Consider the following 19,703-nt stretch of genomic DNA (forward strand, 5'->3'; position numbering starts at 1 on the left):
CATCAGTGTTCCTTTATAAGTCCAAAGCCTTCGACACAGTATCCCACACCCCAAACTACTTACTGCTCTCAATAATCTAAATCTTAGTCCCTCTGCTATCATCTGGTTACAAAGCTACCTAATAGGGTGCCAACAAGCCTTGAAACAGTCACAAGATCTCTCCCCATTACTCCCTGTCACATTAGGAGTCCCACAAGGATCCATAGTTGGCACCCTGCACTTCAGCATATTTACCAACAATCTTAGCTCGGCCGCACCTCTAGCCTCTATGATCCAATATGCGGACAACTCTACACTCGTATGTACTGCCCCCTACTCGACAACAACTCCAGGACATTACACAAAGATCCTTCACTGCAATTGAATCATGGCTCTCAAACTCTCAGCTCATTCTTAACCCCAGCAAAACCAAGCTTATGATCTTCTGCCCCACCAGAGCACTAGACCCCCCCCACCCACATTTTCCATCACAGCTACAGACAACACAATTATCTTACCAGATTTTTAAACAAAACTATTGGCAGCAGTAACTGACAACAACATGAGATTCAGCCAACACATATCACAAACATTCAAGAAAGTGCACATAAAATTGGGTACCTTATATCACAATAAAAAAATCCTAACCAGTAGTACTAGGGTAGCTATTGCCAGATCTTACCTCTTATCTAAACACCTTTATGCTTTTCCACTACTTATTAACCTCAAGAAATCAGACCTCCAAAAACTTGAAATATGTTATAATAAGATTGCAAAGTTTGTCACAGACTCACCACACAGGTGACACCATTGCCTAGCTCTAAAAGAACTCTCCTAGTTAGAGCTACCTCAGATAATGTCCTATAACCACTTGACAATGGCACATAAAATACTTCAACCTGAAAAAATATCATCTATTCAAAACATAATAGTACCTTACTCCAACAACTGCATACTACGCGCCACCAAGTCTTTGCTAAAAGTAACCAGGGCTACTAATGCTGCAGGAGAAACACTCTACTCCAATCACGTAGCAAAAGTCTGGAATGCTCTTCCAGACTCCACCAGTTCTATAACAAACACTGCTCACTTTATAAAGCTACTTAAAAATCACCTGACTCATGGCTCTGCTCATCTAACACCCCAGGACAGTCCAAGATATAAAATACTATCCCTAGACCCTATGTTTCTTTAAAACATTACACCAAACTAGCCATGATATTGCTCTACTTATGTTTCACTCTCCTTTCTAAAGCTACTAACACTCCCCTACCTATAAACAGTTCCTAGTATTAACCACTTAAACCGCTTCCCTTCTTCCTTACTTAAATGCATACTATTTAAATGTTGATTGTAAAAAAAAATGTAACATTTTACATAATTGACTCTATAAATGTCAACCTGTATTGTTTATTAATAGTGTACATATGGTACACACAAGTGTTTTGCCTTCTGAATTGTTGAATTGTCAATCATACTATGTTATCCTATCTTGTAAATTATCTTTGTATAATTGCAATGTATACAAAAATCTGTAAACACGACATGTTATGTCTAAGCTCACTCTTAGTATTTCTCTGTATGTGGAGCTTTTCTCCCCGGGCCTCCACTGAAAATGGGTGACCACCCAGTCGGACTTTCCCGGTAAACAAATACGAAATAAAATAAAAAAATAAAATAAATTTTGTGCAGAATGTCTAACACAGGTTACATCACAACATGATAGAAAAACAAGCCCTCAAAGTAAGGAGAAACAGTAGGAGCAGGAGGCATCTGAAGAATATCGACATGTGAAAGAAAGACACATCTAATATGGTGCAATATGTATGCAAAGGAGAAGGCACAATCAATCATTACAAAAAAGAGCCGCACCAAAGATATTTGAAGAGAAATACACACAAAGGCATCTGGACATGAAACATTTTATAATACAAAAAATAAGAAAAGAAAGAGGAAAAACAGAAAAGAGGAGGTACTTTTCTGTTATCGGGGCAACACTGTTAATGTGATCGCCAGCTGTAATCCAGTTCGTGAAGAAGTGTACAGACTTCAAGGGGTGTAGTACAAATGTATATTTTGTACTCCTACTTAATAATATTGTTCGGTATCATCCACTTTTTACGTAAAAAATCTACAGTAAACTAAATAGGGATGAAATTCCACAGAATCAGGGACAAATCCAAAAATAACCGGGGACACATTAAAATGTTAGCACTGTTAACAGAATAACATCATGTTGATCAATCTGCATTGTCTGAAGTAAAACAAGTATATAAGTAAGTGTTGCCATTATTTATTAAGTCGAATTCAGTCTACAAAAGTAATACATTTTAAGGACGATTAAGAGGGACAAAGCTGAAATGTGTGTCAAAATCAGGGACAGCTGAGAAGTATGTTAGCCGAATACATATACGAAAGAGACTTTCTACTCTTCTAAGTATTAGAAAAGCCTAGATTTTACTCATGCATGTCTAACACAAGCATATTTTGCTTAGCTTCCATACTGTAAGCCGTCGTGAACACAATTTGAGTAATAATGTGTCCAAGCATTTTTCAGACAAATGTTCTCATTTGAGTACACTACTTATGCTTAGTTACGCCTTATTAGCCATTGACTCTGAGGTTACGCTGTTACCTCTGGCCTTTCTGTTTTTCAAAGCAGCACTTGGTGCATGTGCAACTAGTAAATGTCAGTATGTTAGCAGTAACATACAGTCCATGTTGCTATTACATTGCCACAGATAACAGCACAGCTATTTTTTATTAATGTATTTATCCAGCCAATGTCTCTCTCGGACAACCCTGTCATCTTTCCCGTGCGATCACCCTTTGACACTGGATTCGGAGCTCAGCAACAGTTAACAGTGTTGCCCCGATAACGGAAAAGTACCAAAGAGGATTAGTAATGGAGAAGTTAAAGTAACAGAAACTGAAGTTATGAATTACCTGCGAAGTGAAGGATTTAGTGTAGAAAATCTAACTCAGATAACATCACCTCAGGATAGTGCAATGGATCCCCAAATTAAAAAGAAACCAGTGGTGCGGGAAACATCTGATCAGCTGCCATATGAAGATACTTTGGAGCCTTCACAGGACACCAGTAGAAACATTCAGTTAAAGTTACAGAGCAAGAGAAGGAACAGGAAAATGTGGCAACTCTAACGCAGTTGGTGTTGTGCAGTGATAGGCCAGTGAGCTTCCATATGAAGGCACAACTGATGACACAGGATGAAACTGAAGAGAATGTGGCACAGCAAGATGCTCTAGAACTTTCTGTAGAATGCCCACAATAAATGGAGAACAAAGAATGTGCCCTCAGTTTAGAAGAAAATTAGCTAAGAGAAGAGTTGCTTGATTTAATAGAAATGAACAGACATAAGATCAATGAAAGAAATAGACTACAGACAGTCAATAAAACCAAAAAAGTTAGAAGTTTGATGAAATAAATCAACACAGTAATTAGGACTGTCCATAGAGATTCATGTGACATAACATAAGTAAGTAGGACATATTACTGTGCAGCTAAATTAATAAAGTCTTACCACAAAATCACAGGGTAGTAAGGGAAAGGAAGGGGAGAAATTGAATGCCATCATGGAAGTATCAAATAGAGAAAACTATAAAGCAATTAAGACTAGAACTGTCACTGTTAGAGGAGTATAGAAGAGGGAATAGATCAACAAAAATACTCAAAGAAAGACCTGATAAAAGCAATGCGCAGTATCGGAAAAGATCAGGATGTACCGTGCACCATTGCAAATAATAAACTAAAAATATCACACAGGCAGAAAATTTTAGATGCACAGATAAAGGAAAGGTACAAAATAAGCAATTTACTGATGACCCAAAATAGGTTTATAGAGAATTGGGAAACAAGGCAAAAGGAATTGAAACACCATAAAAAAAAAAGAAGAAATAGATACATTTTGGAGAAATATCTATGAAAATCCTGTGGAACATAACAAAGATGCTAAATGGATAGAAGTAGTAAAAGAAAGACTAAGAAGATAAAATGTACAGGATCTGAAATGGAATTAAGTAACGGTCAGAGAGATTGAAACAAAGTTAAGAAAAGCTAATTGGAAAACCCAAGGCCAAGGTGCAGTACCGAACGTTTGGCTAAAAATATTAACATCTTTACATGTAGATTTAGCTATAAGTAAGAGCTATTTATATGCTCACCCCAAATAGACATCAGCCTGGTTAACAACAGGAAAAACAATACTTCTACTTAAGAGCGAACCTGCAAGCTATCCTAAAAACTACAGATGAATAACTTGCCTTCCGATGATGTATAAACTATATACTGGAATTGACGTGACAGTTTTTAGTCATTTAGAACAAAATTCAATCATGGCAATAAAACAAATGGGTAATAAAAAAAGTCATATGGAACAAAGGATCATTTTGTTGTTAAAGTCATAATGGAAAACTGTAAAAATGGGAAGAATCTTACTATGGCATGGATTGACTATAAAAAAGCATTTGACAGTATCCCACATTCATGGATTAAGAGTGCTTAAAAATGTATGAGAGACACCCTACACTGATTGATTACATTATAGCAACCATGAAATAGCGGCAAACCACTTTGCAGTTAAGCTATAATAAAGGAAAAACTATTATTCCAGGGATAAAAATTCAAAGGGGAGTATTCCAAGGTGAGACTTGTCACTGCTGCTATTTTGTCTTGCCCTTAACCCATTCAGTTGTCTACTTAACAGATTACATCATGGCTACAATTTGTCTCCCAGAAAACAAAAGTGTAAAGACTTATATTCTTTTTGTAGATAATTTAAAACTGTATAGTTCATCAGATGAGGAACTGAAAGCACAACTGCAAGTGGACAAAACTTTTTCAGATGATATTAAGAATGTCATTTGGCCTTGACAAATGTGCAAAAGCAATCTTTAAAGCAGGAAAGCTGTAGCAACAAGAAAACACCAGTTTGGGACAGGAATGTGATATAAAAGAACTTGAGCAAGAGGGAGTGTAAATAATTTGGGAAATGATGAAGGATCAACAATAAAACATGAACAAATGTGAATAAAAATTAGTAAAGAATATTTTATAAGACTTAAATCAATACTAAAAACTGCACTGACATCTAGGAACAAAGTCCAAGCTATAAAACAATTTGTTCTTCCTGTCCTAACTTACACTTTTGGAGTGACTGACTGGTCCCAAAAGGTGTTGGATAGGTTAGCAGGAAAACAAAAAGATGTTTCATGGTCATGAAATGATGTATAAAAATCAGTGCATTCCAAGATTAAATATTCTACATTCTGAAGTAGGTATGGGCCTCCTGAAAATTGATTACATGTACAAATCTGCAATTGTGAGACTGTATACACAGCTGCTGACCTCACAAGACCCAAACGTAGTGAAAGTTTTGAAACATGATGAGAATACGTCTAGGATGACTTTTCTTCTTTGTTTAGCAGAAGTATATCGGCGTCAAGTGGGAATGGAAGTCAAACCAGATGTAGATAAAAATCAAGCTGCAACTGAATGTGTCAAAAAACAAAAGAATATAAGATGAAGGATCAGACGAAAAGGCAAGAAATGTGGACAATGCATAAATATAGCTGCAAGTATAGAAAATTCTTGTAACAACCTCATGTTGATCAGGATCGAATGCAGGAATGGTTAAGGAGAGGTGAATTTAAATCAAAACATGAAATGTTAAAAAAGAAATACTGCCTCCAGGCGCCAATTACTAGTCCCAGACTCCACAGCGGTGTAAAAAATACTACAAAAGAACTGCAAAAAATCGGACTTCTCCAACAAGAACACAGTTGTAGTAACAACCACTTTAATAATAAAATATCTCCACACAGCACAAAAGGTCAAGCGCTTTCGTCAAAATTGACTTCATCAGAACAAAGACATGTTACACTAAAACCTTTTTATACATTTTCCTTAATGAGTCCATCAAAATCAGAACAATTGAAATTTAAAGCAACAGTCTTTTAAAATATTTCAAAGTACATATCAATAAATAGGAATGGGAAATGTGTGTTTAAATTCATAAAATAGTACATAAAAAAATATATAATATAACAATTGTAAAAAAGTTTTTTATATGTTTGTTATATATTTTATGTATTTTATATAATAACAAGTGTTTAAAAAGGAATAATTATAATCTATTAGCTCTGAACTTTAATTCAGGTTTAATACTAATAGATTCATTTATACCAGGAAACTCAGCCCCATTTAACCTGAGTTGCCATCTAGTTTCAGCCCTGAGTAACTTGTTGGTCCAGTCCCCCCCTCTAAAATCAGGAGCAACCACTTCCAAAATACCAAACTTGAACCCATGGGAGGGGTTAGTTTTGATGTGTTTGGACAGAGCATTTTTTTCATCCTGTCTTCCTATACTATAACAGTGCTCGTAAATTCTACGGTTCAATTTCCTCTCTGTCTTGCCAATGTAATAACATGGGCAGGAATTGCATAGGGCTAAATAAACAACACCACAGGTGGTACAAGAACCAGTCGCAAAAACCACCTCAATGTCAAATGGACTGAGTTTAACCTTAGTACCCTCAAAAATGTAACTACAGTACTCACAGCAACCACATTTGCGAGTACCTTTCCTTCTGGAATTCGAAATAGGTTTGTTCTCCAAAATATATTTTAAGTTGTTACTGACTCTGTATGTAAAAAGGGGTTCGGGACCCAAAACTGATGAAACATCCCTATTACCCTTAAACATGGCCCAATTGTTTCTAATGATCTGTTTCACCTCTTTAGAGGTATCACCGTAAGTTAAAACCATAGCTTGGCTAAAATCCTTTGGTTCATTATTTAACAGAGACACTTCCTCGTCGTTGGCCCCTAGTAAGGGTTTGTATCTAATGTTCCATTCACTCATTACCTGGTCCCTAATTTTCTTTAACATGTCCCAGGGATAACCTCGATGGAGAAACGTGCCCATAACTAACCTAATTTAGTCTTCCACAAGGGTTAAACTAGAACACATCCTTACTACCCTAACCATCTGACCCTTAACAATATTCCTCTTAGTATATGGAGGATGGTTACTTGAATATTCAAGGTAGTAGTTGGAAAAAGTGGGGTTTCTATATAACCTAGATTGGAAGCAATTATTAGAAGCATCTTTGGTTAATTTTACATCAAGAAAGTTAATCTCCATGAGGTTACCATTCCCAGTAAATTTGAAATAATCACAAACATTGTTGACGTATTCAAGAAAAGGTTCAAAAGATGTTCCATCTTTCCATAAAATAAATAAATCATCCAAAAATCTTAAGTACAAACACCAGTCATTTTTGTAACAAGAATTAAATAAAAACTGGGTTTCCCAAAAGTACATGACTAAATTAGCGAAAATAGGGGCACAACTGTTGCCCATAGCCACCCCTTTTGTTTGTCTATAAAATTCCCCCTCAAGGGTAAAAAAAATGTTCTTTAATACAGTTTCCATTAGTTCCAGTATGAAATTAATCATACTACCACTGAGGATAGTTTTACTAACTAAAATGTTGTTAAAAAATTCCAATCCAACATCATGGGGGATAGAGGTAAAGAGCTCAACAACATCTATAGTTGAAAAATAAAGATCACTGCTAAAAAATTCCTTCTTAACTTTCCTCAAAAAGTCCCATGAATCAATGAGTACATGTTCTAACGGTACCAGGGCTTGTCTGACCATCCGGTCAATAAACACCCCAGTGGGTGAGTAATACTGTTGTGTCCAGAAATAATTAATCTATAAGGGGGGTCTTCCCAATTCTTGTGAACTTTAGGAATGCCAAAGTCTATGGGTATCACTGGATGTTCCACATGAAGAAAGTTGAAAACATCTTCGTTAATAACACCTTGGTATAGAGAGTCCTCCAAAAGGAATTTAATCTTTCTATAACTCAAATGAATTTCATTCCTGGAGGCTACCTCATATTTAGTATTATCGTTCAACATGTTGGTAATTTTGTTGTTATAGTCTACCACATTAGAGATGACCATACCCCCACCCTTATCGGGTTTCATGAATCTAACGTCCTGGTTATTCCTTAGTTGTAAAAGTAAATTCTTTTCGGCCAGGGTCAGGTTATGCCTAGTATAACATTGAGACCTCAGAACCTTATAAATTTCCTGACAACTAACATTTTCAAAGGAGTGTAAAATGGGTATAAGAGGTGGGTTGTAACAACTTTTCTTGTAAGTAACAAAATTTCTAATAACATTGTTGTTTATTTTTTCTTTGTTCAACAATTTAAGGTTTAGTTTTCTAACAAACATCTTAAAGTCCATCAGGATTTTACTACTGTCATCCCTGGTGGTGGCCACAAATTTCATTCCTTTCATTAGAAGATGAAAAAGATCTTTACAAACAGGAAATTCTGCATAGTTGTATATCTTAAAACCTTTAAACAGAAAAACAATGCTATCAGTGTTAGTTATAACTTCTTCGTTGTCATTATTATCCCTGTTAACTTGTTCTAATCGTAACTGTTCTTCCTCCTGTACGGGGAGTTCCTGAATTTCTGCCTCGCCTCTCCTTCCCCCCGATGGCCTAAAAAATTTTTATCTTGTCTAGTCTGGTTTCTGTTGTATATCCTTTCGGACCTTCTAAGGGGAGGGAATTCAACATCATATCCATTGTTGTCATTGCCAACCCTGTTACTTACACCATTCTCATTAGAAAACTGGGAATGAACAGGTACATTACCCCCACTTAAATCATTATCAAAATAAGCTTTAGGGAAAGGGTATGCCAAACCATTCCTATATTCATATTCATCTCTGGAAAGTTTCTTCTTTTTTCTAAAAATGTTATTGTTAAGTTCATTCTCCACCTTGTCAAAAATAGTGTTGTATCTAAAAGAATAGTGATTAAAATGTCCATCATCTATTACAACTTTATTAATTTCATCAATTTCCCCCAACAGTTCTTCAATCTTTTTGTTGTTAATGTTAACGATAAATTCCATTAATTCCACCCCATGTCGATCAAACATTTTAATTAAATCTTCACATTCTGGGTCACTTTTTTTTAAACCATTTGGAAATTTAAACATATGGAGGCCCTTAGGGACCCGTTTTTTTGCAATACATTCCCTTAAATAAGAGTTGTCACATTGTAAGGACCTAACTTTATGCATCTTGGTTTCAAGGGTTACTAACCTACTGTCCATGTTGTTTTTATTGGAATGACTGTGGTTACCAAAAAATGTGTGTTCTCTTGTTGTCCATTCCTTAAAACGATCGAACACAGGGTAATGTCCATTACCGTCGGTTCTGTTCTCCACATTATTAGTTCCATTAGCACCAGTTCCTTGAATACTGGATTCCTTTGCACGCCCCATAGTCGAAACAGTCCCTCGCGAAACCGGAAGTACACCTTCTCTTGGATTCCCCACACTGTTACCAGGTCCGTGGTTACAGGAAGTATTGGTGTTTTGTAGACATAGAACTGCATCCTGCAGCTCGGTAACTTTTTCGGTTAAACCCAGTATTAACTGAAACAAGTTACCGTTGTTAGCACCAGATGGTTGTCCACATAAAAAAGGGGGAGAGTTTAATTCCTCCTCGAAGACTGCAGATAAATCGTGCTTATCCATGTCCCAAAATACGGGTCTAGTAGGCACCAAAGCACCCAAGATCCACTGTGAAAAAACAAAAAGGTGCAGAAGCAGAAATGACAACCATAAAAAAGAAATACTGCCTCCAGGCGCCAATTACTAGTCTCGACTCCACAGCGGTGTAAAAAATACTACAAAAGAACTGCAAAAAATCGGACTTCTACAAGAACACAGTTGTAGTAACAGCCACTTTAATAATAAAATATCTCTACACAGCACAAAATGTCAAGCGCTTTCGTCAAAATTGACTTCATCAGAACAAAGACGTTACACTAAAACCTTTTTATACATTTTCCTTGAGTCCTTCAAAATCAGAACAATTAAAATTTAAAGAAACAGTCTTTTAAAATATTTCAAAGTACATATCAATAAATGGGAATGGGAAATGTGTGTTTAAATTCATAAAATAGTACATAAAAAAATATATAATATAACAATTGTAAAAAAGTTTTTTATATGTTTGTTATATATTTTATGTATTTTATATAATAACAAGTGTTTAAAAAGGAATAACTATAATCTATTAGCTCCGAACTTTAATTCAGGTTTAATACTAATAGATTCATTTATACCAGGAAAACTCAGCCCCATTTAAGTTGAGTTGCCATCTAGTTTCAGCCCTGATAACTTGTTGGTCATGTCCCCCCCTCTAAAATCAGGAGCAACCACTTCCAAAATACCAAACTTGAACCCATGGGAGGGGTTAGTTTTGATGTGTTTGGACAGAGCATTTTTTCATCCTGTCTTCCTATACTATAACAGTGCTCGTAGTGAAAGTTTTGAAACATGAGGAGAATATGTCTAGGATGACTTTCCTGCTTTGTTTAGCAGAAGTATATCGGCGTCAAGTGGGAATGGAAGTCAAACCAGATGTAGATAAAAATCAAGCTGCAACTGAATGTGCCAAAAAACAAAAGAATATAAGGTGAAGGATCAGACGAGAAGGCAAGAAATGTGGAAAATGCATAAATATAGCTGCAAGTATGGAAAATTCTTGTAACAACCTCATGTTGATCAGGATCGAATGCAGGAATGGTTAAGGAGAGGTGAATTTAAATCAAAACATGAAATGTTAATACTGGCGGCCCAAGATTGTACGTAGTTTACCAAGTCCATTGAACATGTGGGAGAAACAGACAATTGTAGGTTTTATAAAACAGAACTGGAAACAGTTGCACATCTTATCGCTGGTTGTGGTACACTAACGACAGAAGGACTGTATACTGAAAGGCATAATAATGTGGCAAGACTGTTGCATTGAGGATTGTGCAAACATTATAATACTGAAGTAGCTGAAAAACACTGGAAGCATGATGCAAGTTTATATCACATGGGATCATTAATTACAAACAGCTCAAAATACAGATGCTAGAAAAACATATATAGTAGTTCATGAAAAGAAGACAAAAATAGCACTGATCACTGAAACTGCTACACCCAGTGACTACAGTGTCTCATGTACAGAGACGCACAAAAATCATAAAATATCAGGATTTGCAGGCAGAAATGAGGGCAATGTGGATGAAAGATACCCAGACAGTTCTACTTACATATGTTACTGATGAATGTAACTCCGTACAAATTGCAGGTGCTGCAAAGAGCACTTCTGGCTAATATCAAAAATTGAAACAAAGGTAATTTCATGAACTTTAATCATACTTTGACTTAGGAATGGGGTCCATTTCCATTATGGTATTAAAAACTCAAAAGACTTGAAGAAATTAAAAAAAAAACATTAAAACAAAACAAGTTTCAGGTCTCTGGAGCATTTTCAACTCTCTCAGAGCCTTCCCTCATCATTTCACATGACATTAAGGTCTTTTCCTAACTTAGTACTACTCATAAGTCAGTATGACCAACTTTTCTGTCTCTTCTCCATCTAGCAGCTCTGCTTCTTTTCAGGTTCCAATCCATTTCTTAACCCATACTCTTGTGCTGTGTTGCCCAGGCCAGCCAGCATATAAAAAGGTTCAATCACTGCAGTACGCAGCATAACCATTCTGCTGTTGCTGACAGTGCTCAGTCCTGAAATCAACGGTGAAGTCAGCAACAGTGATGCTGAGAAATATCACATAAAACCACTGTGGCTGCATTACATACTATAAAGGAAGAGCACATAAAGTTAAACTTGTACTTCAGTGCAAGTAGGAGCAGTGATTAAAATGCAGCCAGCATTCCCTAAAAGCAGAAATGTCTGGACATGTTAATTTCAAATGCTTGAAAACATGCTGTTAGCCTTATACTAAAACATAAAAGCAAAATTTTGGTTAGCTGTAAATCTGTTAGATTTGCATTATCTCTGTACTCTAGCACACATGTAGCCAATGGCTCCAAATGGTTCAGTGGAGGAGTTTAAAACTTATCTGCATAACTATAACCAGTGGATGGAGTGATAGGGAAACATTCAGTCATTAACCATCTTCATCACTCTCGTCCCTTAAGCAAATGAAATTTAAAACAAACCTACCTGTGGAGCATTTGTTGCCACAAGGAATGCATTTGTGCGACCAGGATGATCATAGTCGTGCATAGCAGCTGCTACATAAAGTGCCATCAGTTCCAAGGCAGGTATACTAGATGTTAGACAACCATAGCTGTCATCAGTAATAAGGCAGCTCTTAGAAGAGGCATAGGCAACTCGACCCGGTGAAATGCCACTGTCAGAATCTGTCATGTTTAAATAAGAATACAGTATTGAGAGTAGGGTTGAAACAGATTTACAAATGTTATTAAGTTACAATGCCACTACAGTGCACAGCTACTCCGATGCATACAAAATTAAGTCCGTTTTCAAATCACCTCTTTGAAGATGAGCAACAGATACAGAGTTTAAAGTCACTGGTATCCTCTGAAAAAATATGACTGACAAAGTATGGCACAGTCCTAGGTTAATATTTCCAAGACCCATTTATCTTTGAGGGCGGCTTTTCAAATGATGGCAAAACCAAGAAAGTCTTCCTACAGAGGAATTGGGTTTTCAAACTTCAGTGGGGTGGTGGGGAAACATGGAGGATCCTTAAAATCTATGTACTTTTATTTATGAATACAGTGGTCTCTTCAAGATGCAAATAGTGCATTTCTTATACTTGTGTTTGACTGTAGTGCTTGCTGAAAAAAATTGTATCCAGATGTTTTCTGGAAAACTTGTTGGAGTTTCTCACATTCGGTCAAAATTATGTCATTTCCAAACCAGAGTATCATGGTTTACAGAGCTACTTTAATGACCTCATGGAAAGCTAAGACATGATCCAAACATTTTGTCTAATGACAGCATTTACTGCCATACAAAACATGTATCTATGGAACTGAAACTATAGTAATCATACTTATACCTTGCACTGCTACTAATGTACTTAAATTGCAGTTATATTTGCCATAACAATAGATTACTTGAATGATCACTACTGCAGTAGCCTTAGCTATATGGGTTATATAACAGCCAGTCAGCTCCCAAAGCTTCAGAGCTCCTTCAACACACCCAAACTGTCAAAGCTAGTCTAGCTAAGCTGACTAAATAACAAGCTTGAGGTTAAAGCCCTTTAGAGCATTCCTGCAAACAGAGAGAGGGAGGCTGAGCCCTGAAAGGACAATGCAAGGAATAACAAAAATGAATTCTTATTCCCGGGCACAAAAAAAAACACCAAGAAACAATGGGGGCTGGAGGGAGTGAGCGGCTACTGTAGCAGTAATCATTTGAACATCAACTTTTATGATATGTTCAACTTGCACAACTCTACTATGTTCTTCAGCTATATTCTTTTTAAGCAAGAAACATCTTTATTGAATTATCACTTAGTACATAGGCAATCATACATTTATATACATGAAAACAGACCATTTTGGCATATTTTCAGCTGCAAATATTAAACCTCACATATAATCTTCCATACAGTCATTGCCAATTAAACATTACAAAGCTCATTCAATTCCTGCCTTCCTATAAATCTCAATCCTCCTCCAAAACATTATTCTACATGTATTGTTCCCACAATTCCAATTTTTCTATGTCAGTTGTTCCTTCCCTTTTCTAAAGATCCCACTACCAATCCTTTTAGCTCTGTTACTATATTCACTTCTACTACTAATATGGTTGGTTTAGACTTCGATTTCCATTTTCTAGTAGTTTCATTTTTGGCAGCCACCAGGATTAAACTCAGCAAGTTCTTATTACATCTAGGCAATTCTGATTATACATAACTCAAAAAATCATTCCTTACTTACACCAATTTGCTCACCCAGTATTTCTGACAGAGTAGTCTGCAGGGAATTTTTAAAGAATACCAATCCATTACACTACCAAAAAGTATGCTCCCAATTCCCACTTTCTTTCCCATCACACCTCCAACATTTGCAATCAACTTGAGGAAACATTCTTTAAGAGTTTATTAGGGGTATAAAAATACCTGTGCAAACACTTCCAAGCAAAATCCTAAATCTTCTAGACATTGTTGCTTATTTGGGAGCCATACGTATATCCTCCCATTGTTTCTTTGTGAATTGCTTGTCTGATCTCTCTCTTTTCCCAATCCTTTCTAATCTCCTTTGATCGATTCCTACAGTTATCATGCAATACTTTATATGCTCTACTAATTATCACTTTTTTTTAAAAGCAGCTTCTGTTCTAGATTCTACTAAAAACTCTACCAGTGCTGGCCTTTCACTTAGGATCCCCCATTCCTTTCTCTTTGCCTATACTCTGATATCAGCCCTTGACATGGAAGGCAATCTCTTGCCTGTGGTCAAAATGTATTCTTGGCCTCTACCCATTCTGTTATACTTCCTTCTCCAATTATTTGCCCTCAGTTCTCTTGGTTCTTTTGACAGTTTTCTCCAGTAAATTCCAGCATCCTCTTACCTATTCACTGCACCCCTAATTGCAGTCATCCCTATTGACAAAATCTCCTTTCTCCATTCCCATGTTGGCTTAGTTCTTAGAATACTTTCTCTTACTTTATGAATATTATATTCCACATGATTACAATTTTTCTGCCTAAGGATCTACATCCAAAATTCCAGTCTCTCCTTATTTCTAGAACCCCCCCACTTCATGATCATCCCTTTAAACTTTGAATTTTAGCTATCTGCTTGTGCTTAACTGTGTAGCACTGAAACACCCCTTCAAATCAGGTAATCCCACACCACCTTGTTCTATTGGAAGGATGAACTTATTCCATTTGACTCTTGCCCTCTTTCCCCTCCCAGATAAAATCCTTCAACTTTATGTTAACTGCTATCCACAACTTCTCCTCTGGTTGATAAAAATATGCCTGACCTGTGCATAAAACTATACAGACTAAAAGCATTTTCTCTGCTTATCTCTTGCTATCCATACTCATAAATCAGAGCTTCAAGTTTCCCAATTTTTATATTATCTTTTGTTGAGTCACTGCCTACATATCCTTAGCTGTCATAACAGAATCCTTTTTAACTCATATTCCTAAGTACTACATTTTATTATGTTCCCACAAATATGTGTATTGCTGAACAAATTCATGTGTGGGTACAATGTTTATAGCCATTGCCTTTACTTTATCTTCATAAATTTTGTATTTCAAAAAGATGTGAAACTGTCTCAATGTTCCACAACACTGAGATGTCCTTTTTTGGTTTTATCAGGTACAAAATATCATCTGCAAATAAAACCAACTTTTCTTGATTACCATACAAATTATATCCTTGAATTTCAGAGTCCCTTATTTTCTTTGCCAATGGTTCGAAAAATAACTCAAATAATAAATGGGAAAGAGGACAGCCCTGCCTGGTCCCTCTGTTCAAACAGGACTTAGGGAGGAACCCCCCCCCCACACTTCAATTTTTACCTCTGATCCTTCATACATCTTCCTAATTAATCTTATTATTGTGTCACGGAATGCAAACGCTTCCCTTGCCTTATTCATAAAATCTCAGGTTACTCTGTCAAATGCTTTATCTGAAGCTGAATCTGATGGGTCTTTACCATCTTTAGGAATTTTAACTACCAATGCTTACTTCTAGGATGCTGGTACTTGTCCCTCCTCTAAAAATACAGGTGTGCATCACTTAATGTACTTCTTCACAATATCCGAATGCATTTATGTCCATACTGTACTAAGCGGATGTACATGCAGTCAGACATTGTGCTTTGATTAACATCCTCCTGCACAATGTAAAGTATACAGTGTTTCCTTAATGTTTAATGGGATAGAACCTATCCCAGACATTAACTGATGGTCACCTGTACTGTTATCTTTTATCACTTTCTTCTCACCAAGCTTCCAAACTACCACAGGCATACCATCTCTTCCTGGAGATTTTCCTGTAGACTGGTTACATATCACCATTTTTCTCTCATCTTCTTCTGTTTTAACTGTTAATAATTGAGCCCCATCTACCTCTAACCATGGCATATTTAATTAAATAAACATTTCCATTTGTACTTTTTCTTGATTTGCACATTTGTCTACTTTATACAGAATTTCCTACAATTTCCAAAATATGTCTAATACCCCTACAGAATCTCTGGTTATTTTCCTTGTTATAGGCTCCCTAAGCTTAGCAACAATCCTTTCTACTTTCTGTTGCCTGAGCCGTATTGTTAAAAGTTTTGGTGCTCTGAAGTTAACATCAAAAAACTGTTGCTTAATAGCAATCTTTCTAAACTCATGCATATTATCCAGGTAGTCCCTTATTTCCTCTTTACCACTCTGCAGTTGTGCCTCTTCTTGTTCTGCAAGATTCCCCACTTTGCGATACTTTTAACCTTTGTCAGTGCCTCTAAATAATTTGTGTTACTTCTTAACCATATCTTTTTCTTTTACTTCTACCCAAACTTCACTTTAATTTTTTTCCACTCCCTAGCTAAATTTTCTGAAGAAATTTCTATACTCCCTAATAACTCCTGAATAATTTCCACTACCCATTCCTTAAATTCAATTCTGCTTTACAAATAGGTGGGGAAGTGCCAGTGTATCATTCTTATTTCATTACTCTGCATTTTTATTTTAGTTATTATTGGAGCATGATATGAAACCATCACTGTATGCATATCACAAATTTCAATTAAATGTGCATGTTCCTGTGAAATTGTTGAATTGTTAAATTGAAGTTGTTGTACCTTGGAGAATAACATGTAAATTCTCTCCGAGCTACTATTACTGAATTCATATCTTCCATACCAAACATTTTCATAATTTTCTTCAAAAATTACTATGTTCGTCATACTAGTTACTGCTGCAGTAGTCTTACCTATATGGACAGATTACCATAGCTAACTCTGTTTGGGAGGAGGAAGGAGAAGGGTCCAGAAACCCTTAGACAATGGTTATAGCAAAGCTAGATGTAGACCTAGGGAAGGAATCAAGCTTATATTGCCTTGTAAAAGTGTGTGGCAGCTTCTAAAATACTTCTAGAATCCAACCCTTTCCAAAAAGCCATAGATGAATCCAAGGCCCTGGTAAATTGGGTCTTGACCTTGCCTGGAATAGATTTATGTAGAATATAACAAAATGTAATAACCTTAGACAACCATTTGGAAATAGTTTGTTTTGACAAAGGTTATTCCTTCTTCCCTTTACAATAAATGAACAATTGGTTCAAAGATCTGAAAGATTGAGATTTGTCAAGACAGTACCCTGTCTGTGGACATCCAAGGTATGGAGTATCCTTTCTCCCTCATTTTTAGGTTCAGGAAAGAAAACAGGAAGATGCATAGTTTGGCTTAAAAATAAACTTGGATACCACTTTAGGCATAAAAGAAAGATTAGCTCAAAAAGAAATCTTGTTCCAATGGAAAATTAGGCAGGCTTCACTCACCATAAACCTTGCAACTCAGATATTCTTCTTTTGCAGAGGTCAGAGCTAGCAGTAAAATGGTTTTCCATGTCGACAACCTCAAGTCAGCCAGACTAACTGGTTCACTGGAAGAAGTGTTAGCTTCTCTAACACGAATTACGATCCAAGGAGGGGCTACCTGTTTACTTGGATGCCTCTTATCCAAAACCCCTTTTAAGAATATTTTACATGAGACTGCCTTAAAAGAGAAGGATCCATGGACAGACATGATGAAGTGGCCAATAAATTATCCATGACGGAGGAATAAGAAAGACCATAGGGAAGCAACTCGCACAAAAAACAGAGAACAACTAGCCCTGAATGAGTGCTGGCTATGTTGTTGGCACCAACTAGAAACCTTTTCCATTTGCTAATATATGATTTTCTAGTAGCAAGCTTGCTTGCCTCCATTAGTACCTACTGCACTTCCTCAGAAAACAGGTGCCTAAAAATGATCATTCAGGTTGTCAACTGAAGATGATTGATGTTGGGTATATCAAAAACCCTTGTTCTTGTAAGAGTAGATCCATTCTGTGAGGAAGCTTGTAATAATTGCCTCTGGACACTTCCAAAAGAAGGAATAACAATGGTTGCCTGGGCCTGAAAGAAGTCATCACAATGATCTTGGGGGACTACTCCTGAATTTTCAAAAGAACCCTGGATGTAAGTGGTGGAAAGGCATACAGGAATATTCCTGTCCAAAGAAAATAAAAGGTATTTGTCTTCCAGGCCTTCTTGCATAGAGCGCTGGAAAATAATTTTGCCAACTGATTCTTCACACAGGAGGAAAAGTCATGTACTTGAGGAATTTCCCACAGATGGAACAAATCTTGGAAGACTCTCTGATCTAGTTTCCATTCCATGGGGACTGCCCTGGTCCTGCTCAACTTATCTGCCACACAATTTTGCAATGACAGAATGAAGGATGCCTGTACAGTGAGAATGGGCTGTGACTGCAAACTAGGAGCCATAGCTGAGTCTCCAAATGACGTGGATATCCTACAGAAGGGCCTCACTGAGACAGATGCCTGGTGCCAAAGGCATGGCCTCAAGCTCAATGCCAAAAAGTGCATTGTCATCCCCTTTGTTAAAACTCTGTACCCATGAACTAGCATATAAATGGCAGTCTACTTAATGCCAAATGTGTGACAAAAGACCTTGGGACCCAGGTGGAGAGTAGTCTCTCCTTTGATAATCACATCACCACAGTAGTCTGGAAATCCTTCTATGTGGCACACCTCATCACAAAAGGGTTCTCATCCAGGAAAAAAGAGGTAATTGTTCCCCTCTACTCGGCACTCATTAGACCCATTATAGAGTACAATGCCCCTTTTGGAATCTACCTCACATGACATCTGCAGCAGCTGGAAAGGCCACAGAAGTACCTCACAAAGAGGATTACTGGCCTCAAACAGATGATCTACACTGAGTGTCTCAAAAAAATCCAGCTTTCCTCTGTAGCATATTGCCTACTCTGAGGAGATCTCTGTCTAACATGTAAATCTATGTTAAACCCAGAGCTGTTGGACATGCTACACTTAAAGAAATTCCAATCCTTCCGAGCTACACACTCTAAGGACCTAAACCTTGTCACTACAATAAACAGAACATGCCAGAGGGATAGATTTCTGTACCAGAGACTTCCTATACTCTGAAACAAGCTACCCATCTATATCAAGCAAAGTTCCTCATTAGCACTCTTCAAGAAAAATCTTGATGAGTGGATGGGAAATAGGAAATATACCCTGTGGATCACTTCTGTGGCTCTGCTCGACAGGGGCACAGAAAATTAACTTCTTGGGTGTTGCAGCCAGGGAACCTTGTTGGCTAGGCTTACTTAGGCCCTTGGATCGATAGCCTAGTACCTACCTATGAAGCTGTATCCCAAGCTAACATGGCTGGTCTGCAAAGGGGGGTACAACCTGGTTCCCCCTTGTTAACAAACACAACTGTTTTATTGTCTAAAACCACTTGAAGAGGTCCAAGTGACCACAGGTAGTTTAAAGAGTTGAGTGTCTTGATCAGGGCAAGCATCTACTTGATATTTATGTGCTTGCATATGCCCTTGGTGTCCCACACCCTCTACACTTTATCCCTCTTGAAACTGATCCCCAAGCAAAGTCTGAAGTGTCTGTGGCGACAACCTGCTTTGGAGCAGGGCAAGAGAAAGGGAGTAGGGGACACCTGGATTTAAGTATATCTGTTGTTGCCACTAAAAATATTCTCTTCTGACCAAGCTCAGTACTGGGATCTAGAAAGGCAAAGGGTGTTGATGCTGGAGGGTTATCATGAGAATATTAGAT

The 19,703-nt window shown here is 37.1% G+C and overlaps 1 protein-coding gene across 1 annotated transcript in view; it reads right to left on the bottom strand.

Annotated features, from left to right (window-relative positions):
* PDE3B (phosphodiesterase 3B) overlaps nucleotides 1-19,703 on the bottom strand; it is a 1,918,808-nt gene that overhangs the window by 183,865 nt on the left and 1,715,240 nt on the right. The window contains exon 12 of the mRNA XM_044082789.1: nucleotides 12,059-12,258. Within this exon, the coding sequence (XP_043938724.1) occupies nucleotides 12,059-12,258 (200 nt within the window). The remainder of the gene's footprint in view (nucleotides 1-12,058; nucleotides 12,259-19,703) is intronic.

Source organism: Protopterus annectens, chromosome 9.part0 (genome assembly GCF_019279795.1).
Source record: "Protopterus annectens isolate FY-2018-M chromosome 9.part0, PAN1.0, whole genome shotgun sequence".
Taxonomy (NCBI): domain Eukaryota; kingdom Metazoa; phylum Chordata; order Ceratodontiformes; family Protopteridae; genus Protopterus; species Protopterus annectens.